Here is a 22,542-nt window from a genome sequence, read left to right as displayed (position 1 = left end):
CCAAATGTTTTACCTCTGCTATTACCCAAAAAGAGAAGTGCTGTGAGGGAGAGGGGGAGAACCTGCAGGAAAGGTCAGAAAGGACAGCTGAGGGGGGTGACCTGGGAAAGAGCTTTGTGTTCATGGACTGCTGGATATAACCCAATGGCTGTAAGGTTCAACCAGTGAGACCTTGCTGAGGGTGAGGCTGATCTCTCAAGTGAACGGAGCCTTCTCAGTGGTAGCCCCTCGTTCATTAATTCTCCCTCTAATCCAATGCTTGTATCTTAAGGGTCTGCTGACTTCGCCACTTGATCGTCAGAGAAGGACAATGCTGTCTTATGGGAATGGTTGTAAAGGTAAAGGTTCCCTTGCTCGAAAGCCAGTCGAATCCGACTCTAGGGTTGCGGTGCTCATCTCCGTTTCCAAGCCAAAGAGCCAGCGCTGTCCGAAGACGTTTCCGTGGTCATGTGGCTGGCATGACTAAACACCAAGGCACACGGAACGCTGTTACCTTCCCACCGAAGTGGTACCTATTTATCTACTTGCAATTTCTTGCTTTCGAACTGCTTGGTTGGCAGGAGCTGGAACTAGAGACAGGAGCTCACCCTGTCTTGCGGCACCCGGGTCTTGTACCGCTGAACTACTGACCTTCCACAGCCTGCAGTTCAGCGTCTTAACCACTTGAGCCACCGCAGCATTACCAGATGCATATTGTTCTCTCCTCCAGATGTTACTGGAATAACATGGGATGCATCATGGAGAAGCAGTTCCCATGTTACTACAGTAATATATGAATTAGGCCTGAGGATGCTGTGGTTGCCTCTGTGCCAGTCTTGCTCTGGTGAAAGCAGACTTGGCAAGGAATCTACTATTTTCACTCCATGGTTTACTTACTAACTGCCACAATGAAATCCTTGTGCAGCTTGTAGGTCATCAGCGGCTCTGTGAGACACCTGGATAAAAGACCGGGAGAGAAAATAGGGAATACATTAATGGATCTGCACTTGTTTTTAATGACAAATCATATAATCCTTTATAAAATATCAACACATAGAATTCACTGCCACAGGAAGTGGTGGCGGCTACAAGCATGGACGGCTTCAAAAGGGAATTAGATAAGAATATGGAGCAGAGGTCCATCAGTGGCTATTAGCCACAAGGTATAGATAGGGGCTCTGGGGCAAGTGATGCTCTGTCTTCTTGGTGCTTGGGGGGGGTCAACAGTGGGAGGGCTTCTAATGTCCTGACCCCACTGGTGGACCTCCTGATGGCACTGGTATTTCTGGCCACTGTGTGACACAGAGTGTTGGACGGGATGGGCCTTTGGCCTGATCCAACATTGGCGTCTCTTATGTTCTTAAAATGTCAATCAATATGAATATCAGTATTTGGAGCCCAGTTTCTGAAGCCTAGACCCAGCCACTGTTTTATCAGCTACTGAAGTTGGGATAATGCAGCAACAAAATTACCCCTAATAAGCTTTTGCTGTTTGGTAAGGATGCATTTATGTTCCAAGTGCAGGAAATTAACTGGGATCCCTGACAGGTTGGGAGCCCAGCAGCCAACAATGCATCCTGTATGTTTAGACTACACTGATTCCAAGTATCAAGGTTCAACATCAATATTCAACATTACAAGGTCATGGATGAGCTCTCATTCCATTGTTTTCAGAATTTCTGCCTTCAGAAAACCTTTTTCTCACCAACCACAGAAGAATACACCCAGCCACACAGGTCCGGGCAGATCCATGTTGTAAGCACAGAATGTTAACTGGGATCGCCGACAGATTCAAAGTAATAATGCAAAGCATCACTCCCCCAACTTATAGACTCCTGGATGTCTCCTTGTGCCGTTGTTTTCACACTTTCTAACTTCAGGGAACCTTTTCAGTATGGCCACTATGCTATGCATCCACCTGTTGTAGAATACACTCTGTTTACACAGGTCCAATCAGAGCCATTTTTAATGCTACTGTCTGAACTCAAAAGCTAGGAAATACTAATAAACTGCCATGGAACCCATATATTTTAATGTTCAACTATCGGTTATATAAAGTCTGAACAGAGGATTTCTGGAGGCATCTAGTGGTTGTAGCATGGAGATTTACCACTTAAGGATAGAGAAAACACTGCAGCAAAAGTTGAATTTACTCTCAGCCCCCTTGCGTGATAACAGCATCACATTCCAAATCAAGCGTCGAGAGCCAAGGCAAGCTCCTAGCTGAAGAAAGAAATGTTTGCCGCATACCACTTGCTGTCTTTAGACCTCAAGACATTATTCCCAGCCACAGTCGGGCCGACAGAGCAAATGCTTCCTATGCATTCCCAGGGAGCAGTTCATTTACAGTTTGATGCATGGAGAAGCTATCAGAGGAAGAAAGGAGGTGTTGCCTCCTTTCCCAGCCCTGATGCTTGAGATCCTTTTCAGTGGAGGTACAACAGATCAAATCTGGCATCGTCTGCATGCAAGCACAGATGTGCTACTCTGTGTGATGAGTCTATGGCAGAGGGCCAGGCGCTGTGCACTATGGAGCGAACTCCAATCTTGTATATTACTGACAGTAATAGAATGGGCCCTAAAAGGCATGAAAAAGAAATACGGATAATTAGGCAATATAAAGGAACTGAGAATCTAACCCGTGTCCTCACCTGAGGTAGTTCTTTAGCCCACTTGTTATAGTTTTATTGTCCCAAACTTCCAAATCAATGTCGATGTCAGGAGGAGATTTAGGAGCTATTGGAGAGAGCCACACACACACACATACAAACACACACACAGGGATTACATTACTCATTTGTTTTATTTGGAAAGAAGTAAATTAGCTGAAAAGAGTAGAAGCTTAATGTGCCACAAAGTCATATGGTGTCCAACTAGCACACTACACAAATGCAAACATCAGGGATGTGTACAGGTTTTTGCATACATCTAGGTTCCAAGATTGCAAAGTAAAGCTCCAGACATGGGAAGGATCACAGCTTTATAACAGAGTGCATGACTTGCAAGAAAAGGTCCTAGGTTAAATACCCAGTACCTCTGGACCAAAAGATTTTCAGAGGTAGCCCTGAGGATAAAGTCTAAGACAGTCTTTTTGAACCTGTGGGGAATTCTTTGGAATTCTGATATAGGGTGGTGGGCTCAACCACAAAATGGCTGTAATAGTAAGTTGAGTCAATCACAAAAAGTCCAGCTATATATCATTCTAATAGTAACTCTCCAACATTTCAGTCAGAAGCTCTGTCTAATGGGATTCCTTTTAATTTGCACAGACAATCAGAAGCCCTGCTAGGCAAAAGTCCCACCTAGCCGTGTCCACTTTCTAAAAGCACTTGGTGAGTGGTAGAAAAGGTGTCAGCAGTTCCCAAAGGCACCACATTGGGGACTGCTGGTCTAAGACATTGAAGAGCCACTTCTAGAAATGAACCAAATGATCTGACCCAGTCCAAATTGGCTTCTTATCTGACTGGGAAACAGCATGCACAACCCCAATGAAGGCACTGGGCAAGGATTTTTTGACGGTGGTGATGCCTTGATTTGGTAGGTGAGACCAAAGACAGGCCCACCCTCTCCTCAATGCAAAGAGGTGGCTGGCACCTACAGGGCTGGCATGCCAACCTTTATGACCCTGTGAAGACTGAAGGCATCTACAGAACTTTGACCGTGATTTAGGTTAAAGTTTATATCTCAAATATAGCATTTCAAAAGACAAAAACCCAAACCAAACCACCCCCCCACCCCCCGATATCAGCCACAATGCACCTGGAACTTAGGGTGGGATTTTAAAAGGCAGAAAGGAAACAAAGTTTTCTTTGGGCCATAATGGAAATTGAATTCAAAGCAATAGCTTAGGGAAAGAAGTTAGTGTGTATGCAAATAAGCCTGCCTGTCAACGCTCTGCTGTTTTCAGTATAACCTCTTACTGAAAGGTGTTTATTCAATCTATACCTCATTATTTGCCCATTTAAGCCTTGGAATTGGCAACTGGAACCTGGTGGGCTCAATCTGCCTGCCCCTTTGGGCTTCCAATCTGGTCTGCAGCATTTCCACTGACCCATTACATTCTTCCGTCATTTTCTCCTACACAACCATAGGTGAAAGCAAATGAAGGCAGGCAGGCTTCGTGGCAGGCAGTCCACCTTTCTTTGCATGCAGAAGGACCCAGGTTCAATCCTTGGCACCTTCTAGGTAAAGGCTCTTAAATAACAGGTGTGCGGAAAGACCTTTCTCTGCCTGAGACCCCTGGAGAAGCACTGCTGGTCAGAATAAACAACAGTGACCCAATAGTCTGAGTTGATATAATGTATGTTCACATGCCCATCAAACTAGTTTTGACCCCTTTCTCTCCTTATGGGTGACGAAGGCTTTGGCTGGGTTAATCTCTTATGCATTTAAGCCACTCAACTCTCCACTTACACACTGGAACAAGTGTTGGCAGCAGAGGAGAGGACTCGCGATGATGGGTTTAAATTAAGGGTGGGAAGGTACCGGCGGGATATTAGGGAACACTTTTTTAAAGGAAGGGTTTTGCAACAGTGGGATCAGCTGCCTCGGGAGGTCTTTGAGCAGCGGCTGGACCGACACCTGTCAGGGATGCTCTAGGCTGATCCTGCACTGAGGAGGGGGTTGGACTAGATGGCCTGTAGGGCCCCTTCCGACTCTGGGATTCTAAGCAGTGAAGGCATGTAATGGATAAGGACGCTTTGGGCAGGAGATCGTTCTCTGATGGACACCCCTGCCGGTTGTCACCTTCAGGGCTGGCGGGAGAAACAGCAAGGGGTGGATGTGACATCACTCTACATGCCAGTGTCACCTGGATGTGATGTCAGACATCAGCTGATGCACTAGAAACTCTATAATATTATCATAGAGTTTTGAGACTGTTGGCTGATGTGCTGAGGTCAGATCTTGGCTTTTGCCCCAATGAGACATCAGTACATAGTGAAACATCTTGTGCACCCCTTGTCATGTCATCAAAGCCCCCGGGGGTGCCAGAGAGCAGCCTGCCGTGCCCGGTAATGGAAGTGCTCTTCCAAAGCATCCACTTCTATGAATGGGAGGGGGGAAAGTTAAACCATACTTTGCCGGCATCTCTGCTTGCACCAGAACAAGTCCTGCAGGCACAGCCAACGTTGCTGGCTTCTCAGCTCTCAACCAATAGAAAACCAGACCTTGTTAAAAATCCGTTGCTGACGAGGCATCACCTGCTCTGTTCTTTTCACACAATTGTATACACAAAGGAATTTAACGCCGAGGTGTAAGTTGGGCCATCAGCAAATTATAAAGTTGCAATGCCACCCCCCAACGAAACTTACAAAATATGGTATTCATCAACTTCTGAACTTTGGAATTCACACCACCTATTCTGTACAACCCCAAGATTGTGATCCCTGCAAGGGCAAAACAGAAAGTAGCACAGTGAGATTTTGTTCTGAAGGATTTAGTGTCAATGGCTTACTGACCTATTTTTATACAAAACATCTGCACCTTTTCTCTCTCACTGCAGCAAAGTGTTTAGTGCAAAATTCAAGAGTTTCCCTTGCTTTTGTTGAATTCATATCTTGCTGTCCCATTAAGGCTACAGTTCAAAATGGACTTACCAGGGAATATGTTGCACCACACTAAAGGGGGCTTGCTTCTGAGTAAAGCAAGAATCAGATGGAAAATAGCTGCCCAATCAACAGCCCAGTTCAGCAAAAAATATGTGTGTTACGTGCTGTCAAATTGCTTCTGACTTATGGTGACCCTACAAATCAATGGCCTCCAAAACATCCTACCATTAACAGCAAAAATGCCAAGTGACAATGCTAATGACTGCTCAGTTGCTCAGTTTTACATTTCCATGGCAGTTCGCCATAATGTCTTCCATTCATTGCTTCATTATCGGATTTGATTCGGATTTGCTTCATCCATTCATTATCGGATTTGAAGCTGAGTGATTCTATGCAGTGAATTCACCACCATTCTCTATCCCTTCTATTCAGCTCAGTAGATTGTTCACACAAGTATTCTCAGGAATGCAGGTTTTATCTTCACTATCTGGTTTGCTACTGAGAGTGTACTTGAGGGAGACAGAGCCAACTCCAACTCTTCTGATGAAGTCACTTAATTTACTTTTGCAAAAAACATGTCTGGGCATAATGGTACCATTGGGCATGAACGAGAAAGGTAACTCATGTGGCATTCTGCATGTCTGGCATCTTGCCTAAATGGATTCATCATGCCAGCACATGCAGGGATTCATGCCCAGGTGTGTGCTGTTCCCACATGTTCATACGGCACACAACCCAATTTAAGCAAAATGAGAGAGATGTCTGATATCTCATGGGCACGTTTTTACACACAGTTTAACTCACACTTTAACTGAGCCTATTATCTATCATATTTATACTTTACATGTTGGGTGCACGCCAAAGCAGACATAATGGATGAAACCACCCACTACCAGTATATCCCAGAGCAATGATTTTTAACCTAGGTCACATGCACTTGCTGGGAAGGGTGATACAAATCTTGGGGGGCGTTCAGAACATGTGTGACAAATGGAGGGCATTTTGGTATTCAGACAGCAAATTTAAGGCACTAGCTCAAATCAAGACGTTGGTTGATGGCCACCACACACAAGGATCTCATACATTATATGCTTGAGACCTGCATACCATGTGCATATATCATAAATGTACCTATATAAACAAATAAATATACCTATATAAATAAAGTTGTTGGAGTGCTGTGTTTAGGATTCGATGATAATACTACATACCTGGTGAGTGACAGAATATTAGAAGCTAAGAATCAATGTCACAGTTTATTTAGGGGAAAGAAAATGTTGCGTAAACACTATAAAATTGTTTTTGCCAAAGAAACATCAGCCAGCTAGTGCCTTAATACATACCTCTCGTCTCCACAGCATGAATGCATTTTCTAACGAAGTTAAAACCAGCTTCATTTAGGAACACTGTCAAAAAGGGATAAATGACATGCAGGATTCTCAATATGTGTCATCATCCAGCACATCAGAAAGCCAAAGTATCTTATTCCACTGCAAGCGGAACTATCCCAATACCGGCAACATTTTCTTGATCAAAGTTTGTGAAGGGTTAATACTGAAGATATCTTACTGAGAGGGAATGGACAACTGATAGCAGATTTATAATGAACCACTATTATCAAGAGTTTAGAGTTACTTTTGCATGTTGATTTCAAGGGTGATTGTAGAAATGACTTGGATGGCCCAGGCTAGCCCAATCTTGTCAGATATCAGAAGCTAAGCAGGGCCAGCCCTGGTTAGTACTTGGATAAAAGACCACCAAGGAAGTCCAGGGTTTCTATGCAGAGACAGCCAACGGCAAACCACTTTTGGACATCTCTTGCTTCGAAAACCCTATGGGGATGCCATAAATCAGCTGTGACTTGAGAGCAAAAGGGGGGGGGGTGATTCAGGCATAAATTAAGAGCATTAGAAAGACCTTCTGTTCTGCCATTAACCCTGAAGGAGATGTATAATACAAATTATGGCAGCTGCCACTACAGAGATTTAATAGGTTCCAAGGAATGCATCAGTGTAACTGCTGAAAATGCTGAAGCAGTGGAAGCAGCTTCTTGTGGGCCCCACTCACTGGATGACCAGGGAACAGTAACTTACATCACAGGACCTCATATGCGGAAGGATTAAAAATGGAATAAACATTTTGTCACCTTGTTTAGCAAGCTGTGTGATGGTACCAAGCAATGCTCCTTCTAAGCTGTGGAGTCTTGTGAGCAAAAATTCTACTTTGCAAGCTACTGGCATTAAAGTTGTGGGCGAGCGATTTGGCTACCACATAAATTAGTCTGCTCTGGAGCCCTCCTTCCTGAGCTGAGACAAAAATGTGTGAGCTGGAGGCTAAAAAAACCTGTGAGCTAGCTCACACTAACTCAGCTTAGAGGGAACACTGGTACCAAGCGTGCAATTTCTAGCAATTTCTAGCAATTTGTGCACGTCTCAGGACATTAGTAATGCAGTCCTATCAGACTTTCACCAGGCTGAGCCCACTGATGTCAGCGGACTGGATAACTCTGCCTAGGGTTCGCCTATCTCTCTGCGTGATTGTGTAATGCATTGTTCCAGTGTAGAATTCTTTCCCCCATCCCTGGACTGGACTGGGGGAGACAGAATTTACACAGCAAGCGATTTGGCTACCACATAAATTAGTCCGCTCTGGAGCCCTCCTTCCTGAGCTGAGACAAAAATGTGTGAGCTGGAGGCTAAAAAAACTGTGAGCTAGCTCACACTAACTCAGCTTAGAGGGAACACTGGTATCAAGCGTGCAATTTCTAGCAATTTCTGCACGTCTCAGGACATTAATAATGCAGTCCTATCAGACTTTTACCAGGCTGAGCCCAGTGACGTCAGCGGACTGGATAACTCTGGCTAGGGTTGCAGAGCCAAAGAACGGGATACTTTGAAGGGTTCGTTATGATTGTTAGCTGCTATCAATCTAAAGAACACATTGAGAATTGCTCCTCATTTCATGCAAATACTCGCTTACCCAGTAAGCAGCATATTTTAGCATTCTCTTGCTCTCTTGTCTCTCAACCCATCTGCGTTTGACAGTTAGGCATACAAAGGTAGTCTGATGCATATCCAACATGGACCACCAGGCATGCAGGTAACCAGGCAGCATATTTATTTATTTATTTATTTATACCCCACCCTCCCCACTGAGGCAGGCTCAGGGTGGCTTACATAATTTTTTTAAAAAAATAATTTTAAAAACAGTTTAAAACCATACAAAATCTAAAGTGCTGTACATAAATCTTGTCTGTAAGACGGTGAAGAATAATCCAGTATTCTCCAAGCAGGTATCATGCAGTACTAACAAAGCCAACAGTACAATCCCAGGGAGGCTCTGATGTTACATTCAGATGTTATATGTGGCTTCTCAGTCAAATGCCTGGTGGAAGAGCTCCGTCTTACAGGCCCTGCAGAATTGTAGTAAATTCTGCAGGGCCCTGACATCCTCAGGGAGCTCATTCCACCAGCACGGGGCTGCCACAGAGAAGGCCCTAGCCCTGGTACTGGCCAGTCTGGCCTCTTTAGGGTCAGGGAGAACTAGGAGGTGGGTATGTCCCAGAATTTGAAGTACTTCCAAAACATTTTCATTAGCTCAGCATATGGCTTCTAAGAGCCGCTATCAGTGGTGGCACACGTCCCAAAAAGAGTGAAAGAGGGGAGATATGTGTCCTCACCCGGGACATATGGTGGCCAAACAGAGGGGGCCATTACAGGGTGCTGCTCCCTGGCATACATTTGCCGCATGTTTATAGTTTTGCTTCTCACAATTATAAGTCTCAGTTTCTGCCAGCTGCAGCACAAAGTGTGAGGTTACTGTTAAGTGGGGTGGAACTGCTCAATATGTTTTGCCAGAGCTCAGTCCTGTTAGGGACTGGAAAATATCCATGGTTAATTCCCATTTTTAGAGACGACGATGATGGCAGTGGTGCCATGAGGAATACAAAGGGCACACTCTGATTTTGTCTGGATTGCAAGATTGAGCACTTAACGCCAACCTATTCAAGAGGAAAATGCTGGGAGGTGAGAGTTACATCATGATGAGCCACTCGGAAAAAGTCACAATGTCAGGTTAAACTGTACATGACATCCCTGAGCAAAACTGGCTGTTACCAAACACCATTAGAAATACCTGGAGGAAACGGAACAGGACTTGTAATGGTCTTTAATTAGTGGTTTATTTCACTTAGGCATACCACCTCATTTTGTTTCTTTTAAAACTCCACAGCTCAATTTTGGCCAACTGGCTGTGTTAAAATGAACAAAATTTCAAAGCGATTCAGATGGGGACTATTTTGTTATGAAGGTAGCAGGCTCATTTTATACAAACCTTTGCCCATGTTGCAACCCCACAAAAGCAGAAGGAAAACAAAAAAAGAAGGAGGGGAACCAGTGTACATGAAATGGTACAAAGCACAAAAAACCGCTGGCTGAAATCACTAAAAGTGAATGAAATATGTATAAAAATAATATTTTAATACCAAGTTCAATAACACAACAAACAATATAACAAGATAAAGCCAACAGTAGTGCAGAGAAGTAAAGTCCCAAAAGTTTCAATGTCTCTCACTCCTGTTGTATTGTAATTCCATAGTCCACCTTGACATACATTCATCATAGAGTGGACTCATATAATTCTTTTTCAAAACCAATAGGCAGCAGTGGGACCCAATCTCAGTAGAAGCACATACAGAAGCCAGCTTATTCAATCACAAAGGATGATGGGTCACACTGCATCCTATTGGTTTTGAAACAGAATGATTCGAAATGCGGCAGCTTGCATCCGGACTACACGTCTCTATGGCTTATGGATTTCAAGATTATATGGATTTTCCAGGAACTATAAGTCAAGATGGACTGTGGAATTATAATACAACAGGAGTGAGACACATTGAAACTTTTGGGACTTTACTTCTCTGCACTACTGCACTACAAACCAGAAAACAAAACAAACAACCCCGCCCCCAAACCCATGTTTGGCTGAAAGAGAGTGACTGGCATAAAGTCACACAAGTTTCATGGCTGAATGAGTATTTGATCCTAGGTCTCTCATGTCCTACTCAGACAGTCCAACACTACACTGTTCCTGGCATTCACTCTTGATAACTGAATTTTGCTGTGTTAAATATCACTTTGTGGTATCTGCACTACCCCCCCATAAAAGCAGGATTATAGTTCACCTACAGTTAATTGCTATTTTTTTTTAAAAAAAAATCATTTAAGAAACCCTACCAACATGAATATGACTTAAAAATAAGAAGAGTGTTACTTATTACAGGTAACTGCACATAGGTAACTGCATTCAGATGGGTCTTATCCGTTGCCAGAAGGAAGGGAATGAGGGAAACCCTGATATAAAAACAGCATGTCTTTTATATATATTACACAAAATACAAAGGTATAAATATTTCATATATTTAATTTTTTTAAAAAAACTTACTTTCTTCTTTCTTGCTAATAATAGCTGGCAAAGTATAAATCTGAAAAAGAAAAAATAACAAAAACAGCATGACATTGAAAGGCTTTGTATGTCATACTTTGACCTCAATCTTCTTTCACCAGCTCAGACTGGGAATATCCCGTTTTATCTTCAGTACAGCTCCAAGAGATATCGGGACATTACCACATCCTTTAGCAACCAATAATATAAATCATTCATGTATTGTGTGAAAAAAGTACTTCCTTTTTGGTCAGATCTAATATTAACCTGTTTCATGGAATGACACATGTGTTCTAACACTGTTAAGCAAAGAGAAAAGCATTCTCTCCTGCCATTCTACATCTGTTCCTATATCCTAAATTTGTTGTCTCTCCTGTCCCTCCCTTTTTAAATGGTATTAGCCTCTACATGTGTGAAAGAGGCTACTATCTCCTAATATACTTAAGCAACATGGTATTCTCTCTGAGATGAAAAACCAGAAATGTACATACTTTCTTCATTCAAAGTCCCTCACAGAATTCTTGGGAGCATAATTTTTTAAAATATTTTTTAAAATGTGTGCACGCACACAATAATGCCAGAAAAATACATTAAGAAAAGTTTCCTTACTGGTTCTTTCCCATCCATAGCTTCCAGCCAGAGCTTCCTGTTGGATTCAGAAAAGGCCTGAAGTGTAATGATCCCATGTCTATTAAAAGAGAAACGAAAATATCCACTGATTTATTTTTCCTGTCACAACTATTTGAAGATGAAAGTACAAATCTGAGGGAGATGAGATGGTGTAAGCGACTCAGGCTGGACTCGCTGGATCCCATGAGCCTGTTCTGCTACCAGCAGTGTTCCCTCTAACCTGAGTTGGTGTGAGCTAGCTCACAGTTTTTTAGCCTCCGGCTCACACATTTTTTTGTCTTAGCTTAGGAAGGATGGCTCCAGAGCAAAACTAATTTATGCAGTAGCCAAATCGCTCACTCACAACTTTAATGCCAGTAGCTCACAAAGTAGAATTTTTGCTCACAAGACTCCACAGCTTAGAGGGAGCCTTTTCTACCAGTTCTGCTTTTTTTTTGGTGCAAGGAAGCTCCTGCTTGACATGAGGCTCTTCTACACAGTGGAAGAGCCTCATGCTTGAGAGGACGTCTCCTTGCGCTGGAGGAAAGCACCATCAGTAATGGAATGGATCCATGGAATCCGGCCCAACTTTCCAGTCAAGCGCTCATCAGCTGACCAGTTCACTAAACAAAAGTTATTGTCATATGACCTAAGCAGTAGAGCACTCTGGGGTCAAAAACTGAACAAGCTAAATAAAATGGTGGAACAAACTGGGTCGCAACTTGTGACAGCTCTAGAAAGAAGTGAGGTAACGCAAAGGCCACAAGTGGGAGATTTTTTTGGGGGGGAGCCATTAACCCCTGCCTTGCCCCCCTTCTGTGCCAAAGGAACTAATGCTCCTTCCCTCCATTCCTCTTCCTGGCTTCCTTAAAACAGAAGCTGCTCACCCCCAGCAGGGCTTCTTGAACTCCTGAGGGATGCTGGGGAAGCCCTTTTGGGTCCACACAGCTTGTTTTGCTGTGCTTAAAGACACCAAGGGAACAAGGAGGGAAGATGGCATTAGGCTGCTTCAGAGGCAGACACCCCTTGTATAGATACCATCGGCCAAAATTAACCAGTGGATTAAAATTGTGATGGGTCCTCTTGGTCAGAAAGAGCCATGCTGAGGAGGCCTCCTCAAAGGAGTTTAATTGGAATGACACCAGGGTTAAAATAAATTACATAAATTGAAGGGGGAAAAATCCCTATTAATTTTCTTTTCAGACAAGATGTTTTTAAAGTAGAAGGGGAAAATTTGTTTGGATAGGCTATCCCTTCTTCAAACTCACATCTGCAATGATGGGGGTGCTAAATGGGAACCTAAAAATCTGTCTGGACAATTCACAGGTGTGCACAAAGGTGAAAGCCTCCTGAGCCATTAAAGAGACCTTAGATCTTCACATTGTGCTTTTGCTGCAATTTCATCACTTGCTTTATGGCAGATTCATAGCCTGGTGACTTACAGACACAGACAGATTCTAGTTTTGCTACCATTTACAGAGAGTGACAGGGCCAGAAAACCAAGCCAAGTGTCAGCTTTTATTTATTCATGTTGTTTCTTTAGTTAATAAATATTTTAGTTAAGAACAGAAGTGTCTGTTATTGGACTGATCTCACACAGCACCAAGTCCCACCTCTGATCTCATCATTTTTCAGAACACCATTCATCCATCTGTATACTGAACTAACCACCACCACCCGGCGCAAAATCTCATCCAAAGAATCCCAATTTCTGCGCCAATGAAAACCAACTGGGCAAATGAGTTCAGTTTTGGGTGCTGTGCTTTTAAAAAGGACGCTGATAAGTTACTGAGGGTTTGGAGGAGGGCAAGAAGGATGATTTATATTGCAGCAAGGTTGAAAGAACTTGGTAGGTTCAGTTTAAATGAGAGAGGATTAAGGTGAGATAACAGTCTTCGTATATCTGAAGGGCTGCACCTCAAGACGGCAGAAGCTTGCTTTCCGCAAGCCTAGGCATAATGGGTTCAAATTACAGCAAAGTGTCATTTAGACATTTTCCAGTTATACAAGTTGTTTATCAGTGGAATATACTGACTTAGGAAAAAGTAGGCTTTTATTTTTTTAAGCTTCTATAGAGACTGGATAGCAATTTTCATCTGAGGATTCTGAAACTAGAGATGTCCTGTATCAAGTAGGATGTTGCGATAAATGACCCCTTAGGGACCCTGCCAGTTTTACAGTTTTGTGATCCTGAGGTACACCTGCTCTTTTTTAAAAAAAAACACAAAAAGAGCAAAATAAATAAATAAATCCTACAGGCTAAGACTTGTTTCCAGGCACAATTCTTAGATTTGTTTCCAGGAACAATTATTGCTGGCCTTGACCTTATGTGGCTTGAGACCAACACATCTGAAGGGCTGCCTAAACCCTTATGAACTCAACTGATAATCACAGTCAACTTTGGAGGCCCTGCTTCCACTGCCTCCACCTTCTGAGATTAGGCAGGTGGCAACCAGGAAGAGGGCCTTCCCCATCATGACACCAAAGCTCTGGAACTCTCTCTCCAGGGGGATTCGCCTGCCCCCTTTTGTTTCCATTTTCCACCGGAGGCTGAAACGTTTTTTTGTTCTGTTTGGCATTTCCTGAAGGATCCCTCCTTCCTAATCAATGTTTTTAAGCTTTGTAGGCATTTTAACTCTGTTTTTAACTCCTTTAAAAATTGTTTTAATGATGCATGCTTGGGAGGGGTGTGATTTTAATGGCTCTATAATGCAGTTTTATCTTATATGTTTTAAATTGTTAGCTGCCTTGGTGGTCCGTATAAGGACAGAAAGGAAAGAGATAACTTTTGTTAACTAACAAACGAACGAATGAACGAACTAACTAACTAGATCCCCAAGAATACTGCCTGGGTTTTGGATTTTCATCAGAAATGTTTGTATTTCCAAATTAATTTTGCACCAAACTCCGCCCCCCCGCCCCCCAAGAATTTTGTACCTACAGTTACAGAAACAGAGGTGGGGTAGGGTGCAGGAGGGGCTGGAAGAAGGAAGTGGAGCAAGTGGAATGATGTAGGAAACAGAAGCTACAGAAGAGAGTTGGAACTACTGCCTAGTGCATCTATTATGTAATAATGGCTCAAGTCGCTTAGATAAAACACAGTACAGCAGGAGGGAGAGCCCCATTCTCCTTCAACGTATAAACAGTGCTTTCTCCTCAAGATAAGGGCTGGGTTACGGGTGGAAATTTCTAAGCTTGTGTCTGCTGAGCTGCCAAATGAAGAGGGTGTTTCTTCCCTGATGTATTGCTTCTTAATTCCAGGGCGCCTTTCTGGCCATTATCTCACTGCGATGTTTAGAAACCAATTTTGAATGAAACAGTAAATATTTATTTATTTATTTAGGTATTTTTACCCCGCCCTCCCCGCAGATGTCAGGGGGTGTGGCATATGCTAATGAGTTATGCTAATGAGTTCCCCTAGCTCTTTTTCTACGAAACGACCCCTGCTACTAACAACAATAAAGTGCTTTCAATATCAAGATGGTCTTGGGTGATTAAGATGGTATGATTAAGATGGTAATTAAGATGGTAAATAGTGCATTTTCATTTCTGCAGACGAAAATCTCTGTATTTACTCTTAATAATGCAGCACAAATACTTTAATAGACACTTGGGGGGGGGCATAGATATAAATCTCAAACCTCTCAACTACTTCAATGTCAAAACAGAAGCGTTTGTCAATTGAATCTGTTTTCCTCCGGATGCAAGATTTCAACTTGAATATTTCTGGTGTACTTGGGACGAGACCATTCTGAGAAGGGGGAAAGAAAAAAAAAGGAAATTGGAATGTGAATCATCACGTGTACAGATTTCTTGCCTTCTTACACAGATGTTCAGACCACAGTCCTGCCACTAGTCAAGAGAAGAGATGGGGAATAGCTAGTCTTCCCACCTGTCAGTTTTTCTTGCATTAGTGAATATGCCACAACAACATGATTACATCCAAGTAAGAAGAAGAAATTCCCACACATTTTCATAAAATAAATTAAAATACATGATAACCATTTAAAATATCTCAAAATAACACCATGATAATACATCTCACAATCCAATAGCTAATGACCCAGAGTGAAGCAACTGGTATGCGTGTCAACCATGCTTACATCAGTATGCCTCATCATTATCTTTATGGCAGCAACATCAGCAACAAACCTTGCCATTCAGAAACCTTGCCATATCTGCCAGTAGTAACACTAGTTTATCCTGCTGTGACCTTCCTGGGAAACCAGATAGAATGGTCGTCACAAATTTTTTATGCTCAGCCTCAATCTTGGACACTGGCAGAGGTCATTTGGGGGGGGGTCGCGGGGGATCGCAGTTCCCCTGGGTGAGGTACGGGGGGCGGGGCACATGATGAAGCCCCGCCCCCTGCTTCCGGCCGCCCCGCTTCCGGCCCTCATTCAGCCAGGAGGAGGCAGGAGAAGAGGGAGGGTAAGTTGCTTCCTCCCTGCCTCTCCCCACCTCTGCCTGCCTGGGGCCAGGGAGGGCCTTCGCGGGGCTTCCTTGCACTCCCGCAGGCCTTGCAGGTCCACCGCCGGGCTCCTCATGGGGCTCGGCAGTGGAGCTGCAAGGCCGGCGGTGGCCGAGACCATTGGGGGCGGGGTGTGTGGCCTTATGACACACTTCCGGTGATGTCAGGGGGTGTGGCATATGCTAATGAGTTATGCTAATGAGTTCCCCTAGCTCTTTTTCTATGAAACGACCCCTGGACTGGAATGTGACATGGGACAAATTCCCAGTGGACCTATAGTCACAAGAGCAGACTCTTTCAGTATATGAAATCCCACTGAAGCAGCCTTCTAAGACTGGAAGTGGTAGACTTTCTAGGTGTGCCTCAGTGGAAGCCTTTCTGCACTCATAATTAATTATATTGGTACCGTATGGAGGGAGTAACTGCCTGTAAAGCTGGGTTGTTCTCTAGGTGTCTACTAATCAAACACCGGTTTGAGCACTCTGGCCATACAGTCTTTGTTTTACTAAAAGTTAGGTTGCGTGAAAGCCAAGGCTAGCCCTTAAGTTCAACTATTAATTGAAACGTCTATCAGTTTTTATGTGTCTTTAGGGAGTATTTGAATTGGAGTCTAATTTTACCAGTTTCACCGTTTCAGAACTTGCCTCCATCCATTTGTTTTACATGAGTGGTTCCCAAACTTTTTGAAACCACCACCACCCCTTTGGTTCCGTAAACTCATCCCCAGTGCCCCTTACCCTACCCTGTAAAGCATTATTTCGAATAGCAGTTCATATGACCCACTAAGGAAGGTAATAACAATAACATTCAAAACAATAACATTTATTCATACTCTAATTTTAAAAAAGTTTTATTCAACAACATTGATGAACTGGATCCAGTGATACCAGCTTTTCAAAGTCTTATAGTCACTTGGCAACAATCTTAGATACCACATTTAGTAACTACATCACTAGTTGTTGTAGATTTTCAGGGCTGTATAGCCATGGTCTTGGCATTGTGGTACCTGACGTTTTGCCAGCAGCTGTGACTGGCATCCTCAGAGGTATAACACAGAAAAATGGAGTACTCTCTGTGTCAAGGTGAGAAGAAAAATGGTAGGCAGGTAATTTATATCTACTCAGGAAAGTGGGGTAGGGCTGAGTCATTCTCTTGTCTGACTTCCCCAGGCTGTGACATGGTAATGGAGGAGCTTTCCTGAGGAGGTTCTTCTGCATATGGATTGGCTGTTGAAATTAATTTTATCTGTAGTGCTGTTGTAAGATATAGAGCATTTTGTGTTTTTCAGGACAGGAAATCATGACCTGTTTATTTTTAAACTCTCTTCTGTCCTGTTGAAATTGTTTTTATATTTATGAATTTCAATGGCTTCCCTGTATAATCTGACATACTAATTGGATCTGTTGTCCAGCCTTTCAGTGTATTGCAATAAGATACTGTGTCCTGTTTGAGTTGGCTATGTTCAGCCACTGCTGATTTTTCAGGTTGGCTGAGTCTGCAGTGTCTTTCATATTCTTTTATTCTTGTCTGAATGATACGCTGTGTGGTCCCAATGTAAACCTGTCCACAACTGCAGGGTATGTAGTATACTCCTGCAGAAGTGAGGGGGACTCTTTTGTCTTTTGCTGATTGTAGCATCCAAACATACAATTCACCATGGAAAAAGGAATCGAGGGTAAACTCCCATTTCTAGATATTGTGGTCATCCGCAAAGCTAACCTTCAATTTGGTCTCAAGGTCTACAGAAAACCAACTCACACAGATCATTATTTACATAAAAACACCAATCACCACTCTCAGCAAAAAAGAGGGATAATTAAAACATTAGTAGACCGTGGAAGACGGCTATGTGAACTGCACTTTCTCAATGATGAACTAAATCATCTAAGTCACTCACTTCAAGCAAATGGCTATTCCAAGAATGAGATCAGAAGAGCGATTAAACCAAAGGTAAAACAAACAACAGAGGAAAAACAGTCTCCCACAGGAAAAGTGTTTTTGCTATATATCAAAGGAATCACTGATCAGATGGGAAAACTTATGAAAAAACACAACCTACAAACAGTATTCAGACCCACCATAAAAATACAACAGATGCTACGATCAGCAAAAGACAGCAATCCCTCTCGTTCCTCCCTGCCCGCTTCCCAACAAATCTATAGGTGACAAATTCCTTCTTAGAGGTGGCATTTTTCCTTCTGTCTTGTACAGGAAGGAATGCCTCTTCAGACATTGTGCCTGCTGTATTAATTTTAACACACCATCTGGAAACAAATCAAATGCTTTTTCCCCCTTCAAAACTATTTTATTCATATGAACATATTTACATTTACCTGACAAGTTGATTAATCCGTTTAAGAAAGGTTTAAGGTTTTAGTCCAACAGTAGAATAATTTTGAATTTGCAAATTCAAAATTATTGTACTGTAGGACAAATCAGCAGACCAGGAAAAAACCCCAATCTTAATCATATCGATGTATACTGCTATTAGAAACTATATTCTTGGAATTGGTTCATTTCTTCCTGACTTAAAATTCATGGCTGAAAAGTGACAGCAATCCCTCCCCAATTTAATGACATTTTGGGATTAATACTTACTACTTTCCCCCCAGACTTTGTTTCAGAAATACTCATTGTGAACGTTTTTGTCCCTTTGTCATAAGTACAGTAATGCTTTATCCAGGTGAATCCAAGAGGTCCTGGGGGGGGGGGAGAAGAAAGATACCTAATTTCAATTAATTGGAACAGATTCTTTGTAAACAAAAAGTTTAAGACATAATAAATAATTCATTTTGGTGCCTATTACATTCCTAGGGCCCTGGCATTTATTTAAAATTTCAGGCTTCACTCTTGTGGCATGTATGCAGGTGAAAATGTAAATTTTCAAAGAACAGATATTAAGTTCCAGGAGTTTGACCTCAAACTGCTTCAGGTTGTCACTTTCAGTATTAGCACCTAAAGCTCTGGAATAGCAAAGGATTAACATAAGAAATTATGTCCTGCTGGATGATACCAAATGTTTATTTATTTCTATTTGTATCCTGCCAGGGCTGGTCACAACAATAAATTACAATCATTAAAACAGCTAAAGAAATAAATACCAGAACAATAAAAAGTTAAAACATTTAAAAGGTAGGCATTGCAACAGATTACACGTTCAGCAGTCCTAATAGCTGGGAGCGACTGGGCCGTAGCTGAACCATAAAGACCTTATTAATGGCAGTATAACGTTACCAGATTGTAGCAGGGAGGCCAATTGGTGGACACCCGCCGCCTCAAGTGAAGATCTGGCAAAACAGCTCCATTTTGCAGGTCCTGCAAAACTGTAGTAGGTCTCACAGGGCCCTGATCTCTCAGGAGCATGTTCATGTTCATGTTCCACCAGGACGGGGCCAGGGTGGAGAAAGCCCTGGCCCTGATTGAGGCTAAGTGAACATCCTTCGGGCTGGGGACAACCAGCAAATGACGGTCCATGGAGCACAATGTTAACCCAGTCCAATATTCTGTGTTCAGCTCACTGTCAGCTATGCTGCCATGGGGGTTGGGGAGTTCATTCTGTGTCTTACTAATTGCTGTTGCATTCCTATCTCTGCTGTTCTGCCTTGGCTGAAATGCTTATCTCTACAGATGGGCAGGAGGAAGTTGTATTGTCTGGAAGTCTCTGATGTACCGTGAGAGACTACTGCTTCCCAGCTTTTGCCACCTAACGGTTTCTTAGCTTGTCGGTGTGCGGGAGGGTATCTAATTGGCCATGCCATGGGGGGGGTGCATACGAATGCCCTATATCCTATTATGCTCCATGGGCTGCTGCCATTCTTAACAGTGCCTGCGTTACTGCATCTATAGCTTTGCAATAAAAGTATAACCGTTCCTGAATGTGTGTACTTCGTTGTAAGCTGTGGGTTCTGACACTCACTAAGGAATTTACAAGCAAGACAACAATTCTTCCCTGTTGTTTATCTCCAGACTTTGGTGTTCAAGTGTAAAAGGTAAAGGTAAAGGTCTCCCTTGCTCAAAAGCTAGTCAAGTCCGACTCTAGGGTTGCCGTGCTCATCTCCGTTTCAAAGCCGAAGAGCCAGCGCTGTCTGAAAACATCTCCATGGTCATATGGCCGGCAGGACTAAACACCAAGGCGCACGGAACGCTGTTACCTTCCCACCTAAGTGGTACCTATTTATCTACTTGCAATTTCTTGCTTTCGAACTGCTAGGTTGGCAGGAGCTGGAACGAGAGACGGGAGCTCACTCCGTCATGCGGCAACTTGGGTCTTGAACTGCTGAACTACTGACTTTCCACAGTCTGCAGTTCAGCGTCTTAACCACTTGAGCACTGCAGTGTACATGACCACTAAACATGGAGGCTCTATTTAACCACTATGGCTTCTTATAAGACAGAAGGCTGTTGACTGACATTGACATAATCCTTTCTACAGTCATCAAATAACCAGTTAAAACAGTATATGTTAACAGAGTTCAAGGACACAGTTATTTTGACACACAGAGGGAAACGTTGGTAAATTTAGCCCCCAAATATTTGCCAATCATTACAGAAGGCCAACAGAAACAACACCAGCAATACACCCTGTACAGCGGAACTCTTGCTCTCAAATGACCACAGAAACATATATAAATCACCTCACATGTCTCCCTATCACCACTTATCAAGCAAACAGGCCTCTACTTGTCATGTAAACAGAATAAAAGTGAGATGACAAACCCCCAGCCTTCCTACTAAGCACAGCTGGGAAAAATGAGGACATTTCATGGTGTTCTTCAGGCTAATTTTGTCAACAATGCCAGTTAACTTTTTGGGTGGTAAATGTTCCCAGCAACTTCTCAACAGTCCACTGTGGAAAGCTAAAACTAGGATGATAGTGAAATGGAAATGGAGAAAGAGAGACAGAGAGAGACAGAGAGAGAGAGAGAGAGAGAGAGAGAGAGAGAGAGAGAGAGAGGGAGAGATGCCTTCGATTCTGAAACAGAGATTATGACTGTGTCATTTTTCCCTCTTTGGCCAAAACTAATGATCTAATCCTTTCCTATTCAGCAAGAGCATGTCAAGTTGGCCTTTCACTGTCTAATGCAGCACCGCATGTGCCCAGCCTTTCACTTTGTTCTTGATCTCCTGTTAATAATGCCCAAGGTAATTTCCGCATAATAGGGTTTTTTTTTTCTTCCTCTCCCTCTTTTCCAAGTAGCTTTTTATTATAATTATTAATCAATGGAAAGGTATGAAGGCTGTCCAAAGCAATCAGCCGTTGTTACAGAAGAAAACAAATTAATGTCATGAAAACAGGATGGGTGGGGAAAGAGACTTTTCTTTTGGCTCCTGTGTGTAAACAGGGGCAAAGGACAAAATGCCACAGTGAGAGAGAAAGCTAACCACTTCAGGTGGCGTTGTCACTGAACACATGATTTTAAGCACAAAATCTGTGGGTCAACAAGGCTGGCTTACATTTTAGAGTCATTGCCCTAAAAGCATCTTGCCAGCAGCAAGTTATTCCTCACACACTTGTGTTTTTGTGTCCTTACCGTATGATGCGAAGTCAACACACTGCAAATTCTCCCTGTTCCCACTGCACATCAATAGCTGATCACATTGATAAGAGCTTGGAAATACACTACTGTTTGAGGCTGGTAGGCCAACAGCGAGGACAGACCCAGTCTGAAATGCTGGCTGTTTGGCTGATCAAGATACTTTCTAACATCCCTTTTGTATCAATTAAACTTATTTGGGTCCTGCCCTTCTTACAAGCAGATCAGGGCAGAATGCAGGATTCTTCCCTTCCCATTTTATCTTCACAACAACTCCAAGATGTGGCCAAGTGCAAGGTGATGCACATTGGAGCCAAAAATCCTAACTATAAATACACATTGATGGGGTCTGAACTGGCAGAGACTGATCAAGAGAGAGATCTTGGAGTTCTAGTAGATAACTCACTGAAAATGTCGAGACAGTGTGTGACTGCAATAAAGAAGGCCGATGCTATGCTGGGGATTATTAGGAAGGGTATTGAAAATAGATCAGCCAATATCATAATGCCCCTATATAAATCAATGGTGAGACCTCATTTGGAATACCGTGTGCAGTTCTGGTCACCACACCTTAAAAAGGATATTATAGCTTTGGAAAAAGTGCAGAAAAAGGCAACTCGAATGATAAAAGGGTTGGAACACTTTCCCTATGAGGAAAGGTTAAAGCGCTTAGGGCTCTTTAGCTTGGAGAAACGACAACTGAGCGGTGACATGATTGAGGTTTACAAGATTATGCATGGGAAAGAACAGGTAGAGAAAGAGGTACTTTTCCCCCTTTCTCACAATACAAGAACTCGTGGGCACTCCATGAAACTGCTGAGCGGTCGGGTTAGAACGGATAAAAGGAAGTACTTCTTCACCCAAAAAGTGATTAACACATGGAATTCACTGCCACAGGAAGTGGTGGCGGCTACAAGCATGGACGGCTTCAAAAGGGAATTAGATAAGCATATGGAGC

The 22,542-nt window shown here is 42.9% G+C and overlaps 1 protein-coding gene across 1 annotated transcript in view; it reads right to left on the bottom strand.

Moving 5' to 3' along the window:
- Positions 1-22,542, bottom strand: part of ARHGAP42 (Rho GTPase activating protein 42) — a gene marked incomplete at both ends in the record, with an annotated part of 60,930 nt that overhangs the window by 14,474 nt on the left and 23,914 nt on the right. The window contains 8 exons of the mRNA XM_015410658.1: positions 877-935; positions 2,631-2,715; positions 5,292-5,366; positions 6,872-6,934; positions 10,971-11,010; positions 11,580-11,658; positions 15,221-15,330; positions 18,649-18,749. Coding sequence (XP_015266144.1) covers positions 877-935; positions 2,631-2,715; positions 5,292-5,366; positions 6,872-6,934; positions 10,971-11,010; positions 11,580-11,658; positions 15,221-15,330; positions 18,649-18,749 — 612 coding nt within the window. The remainder of the gene's footprint in view (positions 1-876; positions 936-2,630; positions 2,716-5,291; positions 5,367-6,871; positions 6,935-10,970; positions 11,011-11,579; positions 11,659-15,220; positions 15,331-18,648; positions 18,750-22,542) is intronic.

This window comes from Gekko japonicus, unplaced genomic scaffold (assembly GCF_001447785.1).
Source record: "Gekko japonicus isolate JY-2015 unplaced genomic scaffold, Gekko_japonicus_V1.1 scaffold4763, whole genome shotgun sequence".
NCBI lineage: Eukaryota > Metazoa > Chordata > Lepidosauria > Squamata > Gekkonidae > Gekko > Gekko japonicus.
This window is presented reverse-complemented; position numbering and strand designations above follow the sequence as displayed.